General features: G+C 41.7%; 1 protein-coding gene across 2 annotated transcripts in view; it reads left to right on the top strand.

Annotated features, from left to right (window-relative positions):
* Positions 1-2,300: 2,300 nt before the first annotated feature.
* Positions 2,301-15,557, top strand: part of ETF1 (eukaryotic translation termination factor 1) — a 193,322-nt gene continuing 180,065 nt past the window's right edge. Inside the window, exons 1-3 of one of the 2 annotated variants that reach the window (XM_086931442.1) lie at positions 2,315-2,476; positions 2,564-2,669; positions 13,773-13,948. In XM_086931442.1, coding sequence (XP_086787568.1) covers positions 2,584-2,669; positions 13,773-13,948 — 262 coding nt within the window. In that variant the 5' untranslated portion in view covers positions 2,315-2,476; positions 2,564-2,583. Of the gene's footprint in view, positions 2,670-13,772; positions 13,949-15,557 lie in introns of both variants that reach the window. The other variant, XM_086931443.1, reaches the window with a different exon arrangement.

A 15,557-nucleotide genomic window follows, 5' to 3' on the forward strand; every position in this document is an offset into this window, starting at 1 on the left:
AAATACTATTCAATACAGTACAGTGCAGTGCAAGAATACAAGGTAGAGAGGCACTTATCTGGGCTGCGGAGCAGCAAAGAAAGAGGAAGACAGATTAGTGTCTCTCTACTTTGTATACTTGATAATGCAGTGATTGGCTGTAACAAAGGAGGCGTGGTTCAAAGCCTCATGGGTATTGATGTTTTTTATTGTTGTAGTTTTACTCTCATTGGCTGCTGTGTTTGCAGTAAGGAAATTGAGTAAGCATAATCAGAAGCCTCCGGTCCTGCTATAGAATCCTGAGAAAATCTACTATTTATATATATAGACTGGCACTGAAGACGGCCAAACCGGCCAGAAACGCGTCTGCCCATTACTACAGCGTTTCATGGACTGCAAAAGACTGGGCTCTGTTTTGTTCCAATAAACCCTCTGCCTATCCCGGAGCATGTGTCCCGCTTACTTTTTACTGTGAAGGTGAGCATTGGATTTGTGTATATATATATATATATATATATATCCAATAATACCAGACTTGTAAATTTTGAAGAAAGCGCTGACACCATGAATCTGAATCCAAACTCGATTTATTCGATCAGTATCTGCTTAGACGCGTTTCGGCGTTGCCGCCTTGTTCACTACATCTGCATTAACTTTTCAAATCTACTTATATACATGAAATGAGTTCTGGGCATGTCTATCAATTAACATACAGGCTCAAACCAGATGTTGCCATGGTTACAATGAGGCTCACCTGCATGTTGGGAAGGTCTTTTTTCAGTGTTTAGACATGTGACACATTTACACTTAAGGCAAATTATTAAGTAAAACATGATCTAAAGTCTTAAATCACCCTATAGTGTTTGGAAAATAATATTGACAACCTATAAGTAATGTAGCATGTTAAATTTCACAGCTAACAATTCAGGTACATAACATTACAGGTGATTCTCTTATGAGAAAGACAAAAAGAAAAAAAGAGACAGTCTCATGTATTCATTAGCATAAATTGCTACTGATTTCCCAAGTGCTTGCCATAAATGTTCCTAATAAAAGGACCCGATTTGGTAGGCCCCATGGTTTGCCTGTGTTTCACTCGTGTGGTTACTCCCAACATGTCAACATGTATGCGTCCTGCTCATCAACCAGGTAAGCGGCAAAAGCGTTACAATTACGAATTACCGCTATTGTTTGAGCGCGCGTTGGGAATGCTGCTGTGACTTGTAGTGAAAGCGTCTCAGACTCAAGCATGTTTTTGCATGTCCGACTGTTCTGTTATGTTGCCCGAGTGGGCCTGACTGTTTGTGCGGTTTGGGCGCCTGTTTCCCCAAATGTTTCAGAAGTGTCTGTGTGCGCTTGATAATATAGCTGAATAAGTCACTTGGCAGAAATATAAAACGCTGTCAGCTACGCGCGCATTTTGGATGTTTTTGTACATGTACATCCATTAGCCTCCCAGTGATGATCATGATGTTTAGCGTGTCAGAGACTTATGTCGTGCTGCCCGAGTGGGCCTGACTAGTGAAGCGATCATCATTGGGGCACTGATTTTGATGAACAATAATATATATAATATATATATATATATATATATATATATATATATATATAGAGAGAGAGAGATAACTCTAACCACTAGTATATGTAGTAGACCTTTGTACTCACTACCATTTCTATGTGATTCTTAGAGTTTATCAATTTGTATCTTCCTTAAGTGACTTTACAACTTGTACATTTGCAATTTTTTCTATTTGTATCTCTTCCCTGTGTGACTTTACAACTTGTACATTTGGAAAATGTTTTCCTGTTTGTATCTTTTATGTAACTCATCTAATCCTAAATCCTTATGTATCATAACTGGCTGTTTTGTAAAGCGCTCTGACACCTTCGGGTAATGTTCGCGCTATAGAAAATCGCATTAAATAAATACAAAATAAAAAAATTGCTGTGGCCTGTCCACCTAGAAAACCGATCCGGCACCCCACGTAGGGACAGTAAGCGCTAAAAAAATGCTATAACTAATATCAGTACAAAACGGTGATCCGAATACTGACAGTGAACCTTGTGTTACATGTGGGCGCATTAATATCTTTGCGAGCGAGGTGTGCGAAGAACATTGTGCGACCCCAGTCTTCTTCAGGCCTCACTGTGTGTATTAGTTACTCATAGCTGTAAACTAAAAGTTGATTCATCAAGTCCCGCCCTGTGTCCTCCACACCAGGCCTGAAGAACTACACATCCCACATGGCTCACTCGCGCGGGATAGAACAGACACTTGACCCAATGGCAGCCTATCTTACTGCGCCCTTCCCCGCCAACCAGAGCGCTCGATGCTGAGGCCGGAAGTGAGGTGAGCGCCCCTCATGTTAGCGGATAGGGATTGCAACACATGCAGTCTTGGGATCGAGAGAAGCCGGTTCATACGTCAGAGCTGGTGCGCTCCCTTCCTCGCTGAGGAGAGTCGAGCTGTGCGAGAGAGCGCCGGGCACTGGGACAGGTGACGACTGCGCAACGAGGGGGATCACCAGGGCAGGGCCCGCGCTCGGTCAGCCGGTCGCTAACCACCTCTTGTTTCTGTCCGCAGCGCGGCCCTAGGCAGAGAAGATGGCGGACGACCCGAGCGCTGCGGATAGGAACGTGGAGATCTGGAAGATCAAAAAGCTGATCAAGAGTCTAGAGGCAGCCAGAGGGTAAGGGCTTCTGAGGGATCCTGGTTGATGGAGTTCAAGGGAGAGAATGGACATGTGGGAATACAAGAGGGTGATAGTTGAGGAGCGCTGTCTGAGGCATGGGTTGTCATAATGTCCTGCTCCTGCTCCTTGGGCTGGTGATAACCATGGCTCACTCCCTTGCTGATAGTGGCGACCTTCAGTAAGCAGTGCTATCTGATATCGCCCCATTTACTTTTTATGTTGTGGTGTGACAGGAGCTAGGCATGCGAGTATTTGAGACGTTGGATCTAAGATTCATTCCCAAAATAAACTCATCAGCTTTTATGGTGGCTAAAATGTTAAATGTCAAACTTTTCATTAGTTGTACGTCTACCAGGTTTGATCTCTTGCAATGGGAACATATAAGTATGCAACTTTTTTGAGGGATTTAGGAAATCCCTCAAAACCCTCCTCTTTCCTTGATCCACCTGAAGTCTCCCTTGCCCCCCCCTTTAGGAGTACGAGGTTTCAGCGCTGGGATACTCGAGGGTGACTACGCGCTCTATAAAAACCTAAAATAAATAAACTATTTTATTAAGGGCATGGTTACCGCTTGAGTAGGTGGCATCCAACTCTTAAGTTGGAAGTTTAGGCCACAGGGTCAGGCTATGTACCCAAATTAAACGTTCTTATGCTAAAGTGTGAAACCTATTGCCAGATGTGAACGATTTATATATATATTTATATATATATATATATATACTTAACTTTTAATTAAGAGTTCGAGTTAAATGAAAACTCGTAGTTGCCATATGTTTAGTACTGTTTTCTGTTGGTTCTTATTGTCAGTCATACAGATGAAACCCTTCGGTTCCAGATAACGTGTGTGCTTCCTGTCTGGAACTTTTTTTTGGAAAAATATAGAATACTTAGTCATCCATTCTGTAAACTTTTTTTTATTAATGTGTAGATTGGAATGAAACTGAGAACGTGTTTCATGCTTGCTTCTCTTGATAGCTTGTAAGTTAAAAAGGACCGTTCTTGTGATTTCCCCCCCCCCCTCGAACGTCAAGAGAATGCACACCTTTTAACGGCATCAGTATAGTTGATTTTAAATGTCTGTGTGCATTTTTGCTTTGTTGACTCAAATTGGGAAGGGTCGAGCTGAAAGTTAAACGATTGATCCAATAGATTTTATGTAAGGAAACACATGTTTTTCACTTTATAGAATATTTCATGATACTCATTCTGTGAGTACCTCTACAAGATAGTTCCATAGAGTTCACTTATCATCTCTTTGCCACCTGCCGTTCCCTTCTAAAATAAAGTAGTTTCCAGATGCAAGAGCATCTAACAACCCCATATGGTGTATAGTTATCAAATGGATCACTGGGACCAGTGCCCCAAAAGGCATTTTTGTAAATTAGAAATGGATCCACATAATAGTGGTCGGGCTCCGAAGTTTTTAATCGTGTTACTAATCATCAGGATACGTTCTAGTGAATTTGCAAGTATGACGGGGAGGTATACTTAATTGAGAATGTTGCAGTAATCTAGTCACAATGGAGTGATACAAAAGGGGGTGATAATGGACGGAGCATCTGAACCTAATCAAACACTCACACCCAGTCAAAAGATCTGGGTTTAATCCATCACCGTTCTTTACCCCACTCTGCCACCCCAGTTCAGTCATGGCTATATGCAAATCAGCCTGACCCTGTGCCTAATGGGCACAGTCCAGCCCGAACTGCCAAGCCATGCCTTCCCTGGAACGGAAACAAGCTTCTGAGGACCGGTTTCTGGCATTCCATCCATCGCCACCCCCTTTTGTACCACAATGGAGTGATGTCAATTCCTCTGAAGGAGTATGGTAGTGGGCAGAATACTCTTGGTGCGTCTGAACGGAAAGCAGCAAGATCAAAATTCAGTTTGAAGTTCTAATTATAGGCTGTTTTCTAGTGAGACTCTTAATGTCTGTGGCTTGTCAGTTGGGTGGTATTCATGTGAACTTAAACTAACTGCCAGACCTCCAATTTGGAAATGTAGCTTTGTGAGTTGTTCCTCTAATAAAGGCCTTACAGGCATCCCAAACTGAAAGCAAACTAGCAGTATCTTTATTGTATGTAATGAACTCCTTTATCTGTTTTTTAAGCATGGTTACAAAGACCTCATCTGAGAGTAAGTATCTTGGAAAAGAAAATGAGCGTCCTTTTTTTATGCCTGAGTCCAAATCAAATATAAATATTATAGGATTGTGGTCCGATGAAATTTTTGGCATGACCTTCATATCTCCTCTGCTCAATAATTCGTCTGAGGCCCAAGCTAGATCAATCCTAGAGCAGAGTTTGAGGAGCTGAGTAGTACGTAAATCCAGGTAGACCTGGATATAAGCTACGCCATATGTCTTTTATATTGTGTATTTTAGCTAGTTCCAGTAATGCTGCTCTTGTTTGACGCACACGTTGCCCTACACCTTTTTTAGTTGTATCCTGTTGATAGTTCAAAACACAGTTAAAATCTCCCATTAGAATAAGTTCTCCTGACCAAGATAATAATTCAATATTCAACCAATCAAATAACCGTGGCTCATCTTTGTTGGGGCCATACACTGAACAAAAAACATATAAAGTGCCCTCCAATCTTATTTGCATTATTGCCCAACGCCCTCCCTTATCTGCTGCTGTTTTTACAACTTCCCCTTGCCAATATCTTTTCTTTAAAATAGCCACACCTCTTATCGGTGCATTTAATGTCGTACAAATCACCAATTCGTATCCCAGTTGACTCAACAATTTTTTATCTTTATAACATATATGGGTTTCTGTAAGCATTATTATCTGTGCATCATACATCTTTAGCTCTTGATAGATTACATTTCTTTTAGTCTTATTGTTCAGACCAGATACGTTCCAGGCAAGACACCTACAGTACTTCATTTTATATACAATAAAACAAAAGCCGCTTCCCTTTTCTTATTGCTCCATAAAGCTCTCTTTCTTACATTATAACTTCGCCTTCACCTTGACTTGTCTTGTCATTTTTATTTCCCCCCCCTTCCTTTCCCTCCCCCCCTGTACCAAAGAAAAACACCCCCCCCTTTATACCTGCTGCCTTTTGGTAGGGCAGCCTCTCATCGGTGCAGCCACCTGCCGCTTTCCACCACCCTCATTAAGTATGCCTTTTTTGCTAAGTTTAGCTTATCTTATAACCTTTATCCTCACTTTTATCCTTAAGATTGTCACATTAATCAAACCTTTTCTACTAACAAACCCCCTGAGGAATAGTATTATATAGCTTATGCTTTAGTAAGCTTATCTAACACGATTTCTGCCTCCTTGACCTGATTGAGATAATACGTATGCCCGGCATTTATAACCTTTAAACATGCAGGTTCTTGGAGGAAAACCTGAGCCCCTGCTGTCTTGAAAGAATCAATTAGTTGGCGCAGATTCCATCGCCTCTCCATAGTTGATTTACACAAATCTGAGCGAACAAAGAAAGTCACATCTTCAGTAGTGATCGGAGAATTAGGTTTAGCTTTTAGAGAAACTCTTGTCTCAACAGAAAATTTCCAAAATAAATCAAAAAAGGGCGAGGATACTTATTGTCTCTGTTTCTATTGATACTTAAATATTTGCAAGTAAGGGACTATCTTATACGGAAAATGAACTTAAAAAAAATTACCAGCGCGGATATTTGGGAAGTATTGTATAGCTTTAAAGAGAAATCAATAATCAGCACAGGATATAAACAGTTAACCCAGCATAACTCGGATGATTGTCCTCGACTGTCTCAAAAATGGACGCTTGAATTGGGAACTAATGTGACACCCCAGAATATCTCAAATGCTTTCACAATTCTTAACAAAACAATACATTCTTCAAGTTTAAAACTTCAACTATACAGAACGGTCAGTCAACTTTATCATACCCCTCAGAAAATTGCCAAATGGTCACAAAATAACGAACGTACCAAATGCCCTAAATGCGATCTGAAAGCAGCTGATCTTATTCATATGATCTATTCCTGTCCAGTATTGAATTTGTTCTGGCGAGAAATAGAAACTACTTTATATGAAAAACAACTGATCAGCTCCCCACTTACTTCATCTATGGTTCTACTTTATATACATGAGAAGGGCCATGATAATAGAAGCTGGCTAGATATAGCGATTTCTTGTGCTAGATTGGTAGTAGCTAGAGCCTGGATTTCACCGAATCCACCTCAGAGGACGGAATGGCTGATGCTACTACATGAAATATACACCATGGAGATGGCCCTTGCTAAGAATAGGAGTCGGAAAACTGTAGATAGAATGGAAAAGATCTGGGTTAACTTTGTTTAAATATTAATCGTTTTTTGAGATGAACTCACTTGCTTTTCATTTTTTTATAAATGTCTTTTTGCTCGGCTAAGTTGTAACATTTAAAGATTGCCGTTCTAATTAACTTATTGATGTTTTTCCCGATGTCACTCTAAAGTATGTTATATTTTTTTTATTCTTTTTTTTTTTCTTATATACAATGTCTTTTTTGCTTGTGACTTGTCTGTCCAATAAAAAAATTAAAAAAAAGGGAAATGTAGCTTTGTGAGATTGGATGTATGATTTTGTAGTTGCAAATTGTGGGGACATTATAATAACTTTACATGCTTGTGCCACATTTTTAACAAAGCAGTGTGAAAGTAAATATTATTGGCATTATTATGTATTATTTTTAGTTGTTTTACTTGGGTCAGACAAATCAAAGACGTGGCATAAAATGGGGATATTGGAGCTATCCAATACTAGACCAATCCAGACAATTGTCATAAGCATTCATTCTTGGTATTCTTAGTTGACTATTGAAATGTACAAGTGCTATGTTGCATCATCCCTTCATTGGTTTTTGGATTTTATAATAAATTATGTAGTTGGCTATCTAAACAAAACGTGTAATGGTACTGATGCTGGTCTGTTTTTAAAACTTAACTTCCCATTGGTCTTTCTTCTTAGGGTTTGTATTTATGTATAATGCATTCTTTAACTTGAACACAGATTTTTGGGCTAATCCATTGCAGTTCGGTTTCTTGGTCTACAGCGTTTGTTTTAGTTTGTCAGTGAGCATTGGGTGCTTTGATCCAATTAGCACTAAAGAATATCTCTTTTAGTGGAATAAATAAAACTACTGAGATATTTCTAAACCAAATATGGTCATTTTGGCACAAGATTATTAAGCCCTTCCTCTTTCTCTCTTCCCCCCCCCCCCCCCCCTTCCAATTGGCTGGCTATGATACTTTTTCACAATATTTTCCTTCTGGATCAGTAAATTCATGGGTGACAAATGGAAAAGATGGTAATCGAGGTTTAGGAAAAGAATGAAAGAATTTAACACATACTTGTAATTTTAGTTTCAGTAGTGCTATGCTTTCCAAAGGAGTCCACAGGAGTCTGTTTTGTGCCTAATTGTGTATTTTGACACTTTATAGGATGGAATTACATGACCGACTTTATAGAGTAATTAGTCTCCTGTAATACTGGTTTGAAAGCCACGCTGTGTTTCAAAGGCAACGTTTTAGATCGGTTAAGATAATTTGCAGGAAGAGTTTTTGTGTGGCAGCTAAAAATTAGTTAATATCTCTCCTGTTGGAACTTCAGAGACTTTTACCTTGTATTTGAAAATTTTTGTTATAATGGAATCCAATGGGTCACTTCAGATTGGAATAATGCGGTCCTGGAAACTGTATTGAAGTATTTTTACTCTGCATACTCGGGTATACTGAGGAACAGAGGGGTTTTGCAGATAGCTAGCAATGACTGAAGATATTACAATTGAACATCCCTATATATTTTGTCGGTGGCATGTACGGTTGAAAATGGTAGATGGCAAATCTGTTTTATTTCAAGCAGAGAAAAGAGTTCTTGATTAAAGTTGTTAATTTTGTTTAGTGAAATGAGTTTTGGAGTTCAACCCAAGTTAGTTTAGTCTTGTGGTTAGAATATGGAATGGTGTTCTCATGTGCCGAACAGCAGATGTTTGAGGAATAGAGCATAATTTGTCATTTGTTTGAAGTAATCATCCTGCAAGACGATGTGCAGTGTTGCAAAGCGCAAGTCAGGTTGCTTTGGGCAGGTTAAGGTGAGACAGTAGTCACATGTGAAGCCATTTAGAAAGGCATAAGCGCAACTTGCTGCCTTTTTCCAATTGATCTTTCTGATGAATTGCAAGGAGCTTGGCACATGGTCCGTCATCACCCTAGTGTTTGGACAGTATTAATACAGAAGTGGTCTCTGTAGTATGTACGGGTGTTAGCTTCCTACATGGTTTGGTGCATAAGAAGTCTGCCAACATTTGAGCTACCTCCCAGCCCAGCAAGAATATGGGAGTTTAGAGATGCCATTGGCATTTCTTTACATTGCTGTCTGGAAACAAAGGGCTGTTTACGTAATCTGGCTCGCTTTGGTTGTTGTAGTCACAGCTTCCTCTCAGTGATTATAAGAGAGCATTCTATTTATCCTGTAAATTGAATGTATAGACTTGTTTTCCAGCATTGTTTCTGGGGTATGAATAGATCTTGTTCAAATTACAAATTTCTAACACTATTTCAGATCGCTAGAAGTTAAGAACACTGTACACATGCAAACAAACTTTTTCTAAGTCACTGCATGTTTCCGGTTTCCACAGATATTTCTTTCTGCAGTGGGTTAGTATAAAGCAAATTAAAGAAATACATACAAGAGTCTCCAAAGTTAAACTCCAACCACCATCCATAATCTTTCACGTCATGGAATGACTTGGTTTTATTCGATCATAACGGGGCGTTGTATAATCCCATTTTTTTATTTGAGAATTGCTTTTAAGTCATTGGGTTGGAGCAATCTATGTATTACTGGGGCTTTGCTGCTTTTTACATTTCTAAATAATGAAAAATTATTGGAGGCATCCAAACTTTCCCCAACCTTTTTCTCTCAACTACTTGGTGGAGGACATACCTCGCTATGGACTCATTGATTTTTCAAACAAAAAACAATGCGTTTTCGCCCTGAAATGCTGAATGTTTTCTTATCTTGCTAGGCCGCACGCTGGGTGACTTGTCTGCTAGACAGTGACGTGTTGCTGCCATCATGCAGCAGGCTGCAGCATAGACCAGGGCAGCCTACTTGGAGAACAAACAAACGTACAACAGAAAACAGCCAAACAGGGTCATCCAGGAGTTGCAAAGCAGAGCTTTGAAGTGGGAAATATTGCACAAGCGCAACAGCTGGAGGCGCCAACAGTGACCAGTTGCAGCAAGGCAGATTGCTCAGCCAACTCTGTGTTGACCGTTGGTGCATTAACCCCTCCCATGCTGGTGACGAACCCCAGCCGTCACGCCCCGCGGTGGGCGTGTGCTGATGACGGCTGGGGTTCGTTAGGGTCCGCCCTGTTCTTTTGTTTACTGCACAGCGGTAAAATCGCGGCCGCAGCAAAGGGGTTAACATGGTATTTAGTTAAAGGGGTGTGGCAGTGTAAGAAACAAACTAATTAGCTGTGAATGCCAGCCGTGTAGTTACCAGCTGACATAAGAAGTTGCTCATTCATAGGAATGTAAAAAAGTTTACATCATAGAAAGTTCTCCAATATGTCATTATTCTGTGTCTCGTGTCTGCCAATGCATACAGTGGTTCAGACTTTTGCGTATATCTAACTGTAGCGTATCTGGTTCTAAACAAGGGCGGTGAGGAAAATGGCAAGTAGATGCTAAGACGCAGTTGGCGCTAGACAACAGTGCAAAAAAAATTGCGGTCCGGTGGCCGCGAAAGTTAAAAAAGAAATGAAAGACAAGCGCGGCTCGCAGCCGCAAAAGTGAAACAGTACTTGTGCATGCAGAGCGTTTGCCTTGCGGGAGCGAGCAGCGGCAGGTGCGATAATTGCAAACAGGTGGCACCGTTGCTCTCTCGCACAAACAATGCAAAACATGCATGAGTTTCCAAGAAAGTACAGAGCAATGCCAAGAGGTCTCTCTAAGCAGCGCTTGCGCAGGCAAGACCTAACAGGCATTTGCAATGCAATAGGTCTCGCATTGACATGATTTCGAGCTATTGGCATTGTAAATGACAATACCTTCTATTTGTTTTTGGTTTGATAACTGGATTGAGGCCGGTGGATACCTGTACCTAGCGCTGGGACACCTCTAATGAGGTCTCCCCACACCACACTGATTAGAGGCATGATCCTCGTTCTAATTCCAGCTACATTAGCCTCCCATTACTTTAGACCAAAGTAATCCCATCAAATTCATACAGTACATTCTTCCCCCATCCAACCGGCTCCTCTAACTTACTTTCCGGTCACTGGCTCCTACCTAGTTCTGGACGGTTCGGTTCGCTGCATGTCCTCCTGTTGCTGATTAGCTATCTTTCCCGTGCATGAATACAGTGGTGCTGATCGGCGTGTGCTGGACTCAGGAAGCGTGGCCCTTACGTGACTTTATAACAAGCTGGCCTCAGAAAGCACAACATGGGGATGGAGACCTGCAGAGCGACATGTGGGTGTCCCCAAGAGAGACTGCCTTCTGGGACAGGCAGGGAAGTGCATGTAAATCACCAAAGAAGAAAGCATCCAGTTAACATTAGAGGAAGTGCCCATTTGGTGAAAGAGATTGACACAGGTCACCCTTTCTATCTGTCCCATATGTACCCCACTATCTGGTCATCCAGGCCCCATGAAGGAAGGGCTCAGGAACCCCTGTAGTCACACGTTTGTCAAGGCGCGTTCCTCTCAGAAACCTGATCCCGTCTGCTCCTTCCTCCCACCTGGTGTTGTGTGAGGACATCTTGCCACATTTTTGTGTATTTACAGCAATGTTGAGTAGAACCATGAGGGATATATCATCAAAAAATTAAAATCTCGGATAGCTCTTCTGTGTGAAAACATGTTTGGAGGCCAGCTCACCCATGCGGCCCACAGCCTCTAGTTCCCTACCATGGAGAAGTTCCAGTGGTGTGTGTTTGTGGTCTCGGCACCTACACAGCAGGAAGGAGAAGAGCAGGAGAGCGAGTGGCAAGGAACAAGTAAGCTATTTACATTTTTTTCAGTCTGTTCCCCCCCTCCCCCAATCACCCCAGAGCCCTCCCCAGCCACTCTGCTGTGAGAAGCCGCTACTGGTGGCTTGTGGCTAGTGCCAGAGAGAAAGGGGTATTTGTTCATAAAGCATAAATGCCAGCTATGCTTGTTATCCAGGTTGTAAACATTTGCTGTTGTAAAGCACTCAGATACCGTCAGGCCTAGCTGGCGCTATATAAAACTCGCCAATGAATTAATATTAAAAAGGCGGAGGTACTCAGTAACAGACAGTACCTGCCATTTAAAGTACAGAGCTGTATCAAACCCTCTTGTCCAGCTTCTGCCTAAAAAAATGCTGGATGCAAAAACAACAATTGATGGACAGAATGCAGAACAATGTCATTCTGTCCATCAACTGTGGTTTTTGCATAAAAAAATGCTGGGACACTAGTTAAAACAGTCAATCAACTCATGTTGAAATCCGCGAATGGGGTTGATAGGGGAAAATGTTATACTTCAAATCTTCGTTGGGAGACATGTATGTAAGGGTGCGATGGTTCTTGGGAAAGGAATCAGTGGCAGGCAGAGTGTGCCCCCCAGGAGATCCGAGCCTTGCTTCCTGTACAAACACTGACAGTCAACGTCCCTCCACATTTGTATGGGGGATGGAAAGGCTTGTTCAAGGTTTGATGGAATCTTGCATTGATGCAGCCCGTGATGCACCTGTTCTATGTGTACTAGACAAACCTGGGAAAAGCTTTCGTTGGACAAAAGTTAATGACTTACTGACCTACTAAATGGAGATAAAACAGAAAAGCCCGACACCCTACTTTCCGCCACTTACCGGACACTAACATCATACATGCAAAGCTGGACGAATGAAACCTATCCCAGGATGACTCTGACTCTAAACCTCGGAACTGTTTGGGCGGCACTTACACAGCGCTTCGAGGCCTTAATAATTACAGGTTGCGCGCTAAAAGATAACACACGTTTGTCAATGACTATTTCTGTATAGTAGCAGGTCGTTTCTCAGTGCACACTCTGAATGCCGTATACTGGCGCAGTGAGAAGCAGAAGTGCTCCACAAGAAATGTGCGGACTGCCCTCTGGTAGATGCGGGGGCAAGGGCTCTCTCTCCCTCTGCAGTATGGCCAGGCTTCCCCAGCGAGAAGCACTGGCCCTCCCCCACCTGCCCCTGCTGCAGGCTGCCCATTGGTTGATTTTACTGTGAGTGTTTTTAGATATAAATTACCTACTCGTACACAGTTTTTGAGGCAGACCTTGCTTTGACTGCATGTGTGTCAGCATCAGAAGCGGTAATATATATAAATTTGAAAATGGTAAAATACATACCAATCAAATCTACCATTAAGGGCAGCAAGAACAGCCCCTCCCTCAGGCTCACCTGTTGGCCCCGTCTTCCTCCGAGGGCCGCTTCAGGCCGCAGGGCTGCACTCCGAGCAGTGAAATGACGGTCTGGGCCAACCACACCCTCCCCGCTGCAGTTCCACAGGACTGCCACTGCTTAAGTCCGCTCTTGTGCTGCTGCATGGGGGATAGTTTGCTCTCCATAGTAGTGTGTTGCGGGCCGCGTTCGGAGAGCTTCAATGCTGTGTGGCCATCTTGGTTGCTGGCTCTGCCAGGCTTATCCTCTTTTAAGTAAAATTAACCTCTGTTGCATTGCACGCAGAACCATTTCATATTCTGCCCAGTGGTAGCTAGCCACCAAAATGGACTGTTTAACTCTAACCCGCAAATTAAGTTTAGCTAACTTGAAATGTACTTTTACACTAAAAATGCTTTCCTAAAGAAAAAGCAGCTTTGAGTTCACTGAGCAGTTTATACAGCTCCGTGTCTGTCCTCTGATATTGTGACTCTTGCAAGAGTATATTTTCACTTTCTGAGCCCTCACCTTGTTGGAGTTTGAGCTAGAAGTACTAAAGTTGAGAGGTAAGTAGCCTTGTGTTGTGTAATGTGTTTTTAAATGGTATTGACTCTTTACACTCTGTAAATTCTTTCGGTGGTATTTTTTGTTGCCTAGGTTGTTACTACTTTATTGGATAAGAGTGTGCCCCATTATTAAATTAGTTTCTTTCCTTTTTAATCTCTTCTTCAGCAATGGCACCAGTATGATATCCTTGATCATTCCTCCTAAAGACCAGATTTCCAGAGTCGCTAAAATGTTGGCTGATGAATTTGGTACAGCGTCCAACATAAAGTCTAGAGTAAATCGACTTTCTGTGCTAGGAGCAATTACATCTGTGCAGCAGAGACTCAAATTGTATAATAAAGGTATGTCTTTGTTCTTGACTAAAGATTTTTCTTCAATTTACAGAGTAAACAGTGCTTTTCTAAACCTCCCTCCTTTTGCATGACGCTTCAAGTGTCCCGAAACTTGGAAATGTTCACTTAGTACAAAAAGAGACAAAAATACTCTGAAACAAATATTATAAAGATAGAGCGGTTCATAGTTTTCACATTGTGGTCTCATAAGCAAATAGACGCACATTAATTTCAGATCCCTGCGCTGCTTAATTTAAAGTAAATATTTTGTGTGCTGCTATAGGAACCTTCATTCTAATACCTTGTTTGTAAGTAGTCTGTTTTTAGGTAAGGCACTAGCATGCTGAAATCTCAAAGTGAAAAACTTGTTTTGTCAGAACACTGTAACAAACAATACAATTACGATTTCTTGATGAAGTGCTCTTTAAGCCCATGTGTGTGTAGGAAGGGAATGGTGTAATGAAGGTATGGACTAAAGCCCTAATTAAGAGTAATCTAAACCGCTCAAAATACAACCTTATCTCTGAGCCACGCTAAATTCAATCTCTGGGCAAGCATACCCCAATCCACAAACTGTTTTCAATCTCCAGAAGCAGCTGGATCTTATTCAGCCTCATTGTCACCTATCAGTCAAAACCGTGATGATACTACTAGGAATTATGGCGTCTTGCATAGCCTGTCATGCTAGACTATATATGAGACCCCTACAAGTGCTTGGCATCACAATGGTCACTAGTGATGGGCAACATTGAGGATCCAGTGTTGGTTTCACCCAGTGCCCATCAGGCCCTACAACAGTCGAATACCAAGAGCGTAATAAAGGGTAAAAGCTTTCAAGGACCCAAGCCCACATGTATTAATCACAAAAGATGCATCACTCATGGGGATGGAGTTCTCATATGGTGGATATTGTAGTTCACAGACAGTGGTCAAACAACAGATGTTACACATCAACATGCTAGAACTCTTGGCCATAAGAATGTCTCTGTTCTTAACCAACATAACAGGGAAGAATATCCTTCAACTGACAGACAATATGACAGCAATGTAATCCATTCAGAAACAAGGAGGGACCCATTCCATACAACTTTCATAGGTCTCTCAAAACATGGAAATGGGCAATCGATCACAAATTCACCTCCTAGAGTAATAAGGAGAACTCAGTAGCAGACTTGTTAAGCAGGACGCAACAAGGTCACTAGTAGGAAATTCACACTGTTACTTCATCAATGCTTCCTACGGTGGGGATCCTCGACAATAGATCTCTTCGACACTGCCAGGAATGTAAAATGCAAAAACTTCTCATCTAGTCACTTGCACTCTTAATCCAAAGCGAATGCACTATGGATGAACTGGTCAGGGATATTTGCTTATGCTTTTTCACCTCTCCCACTCATTTCTTACGTGGTCAGGTAACTCGGACATAGTTTTTTAACCATATCGCTGATTACTTCAAACTGGGCTCGATAACCATGGAACACAACCTTAACAGAGCTATCCCTAGTAACTCACAAGAAACTACCCAACTATCAAAACCTTGTTACTCAGTGTAGGCAGCTCACACACCCATATCCGCAACTTCTCAATCTTGCAATCTGGCTCCTGCGGTCATAGTTTG

This window comes from Lissotriton vulgaris, chromosome 7 (genome assembly GCF_964263255.1).
Source record: "Lissotriton vulgaris chromosome 7, aLisVul1.2, whole genome shotgun sequence".
NCBI classification, from domain to species: Eukaryota; Metazoa; Chordata; class Amphibia; order Caudata; family Salamandridae; genus Lissotriton; species Lissotriton vulgaris.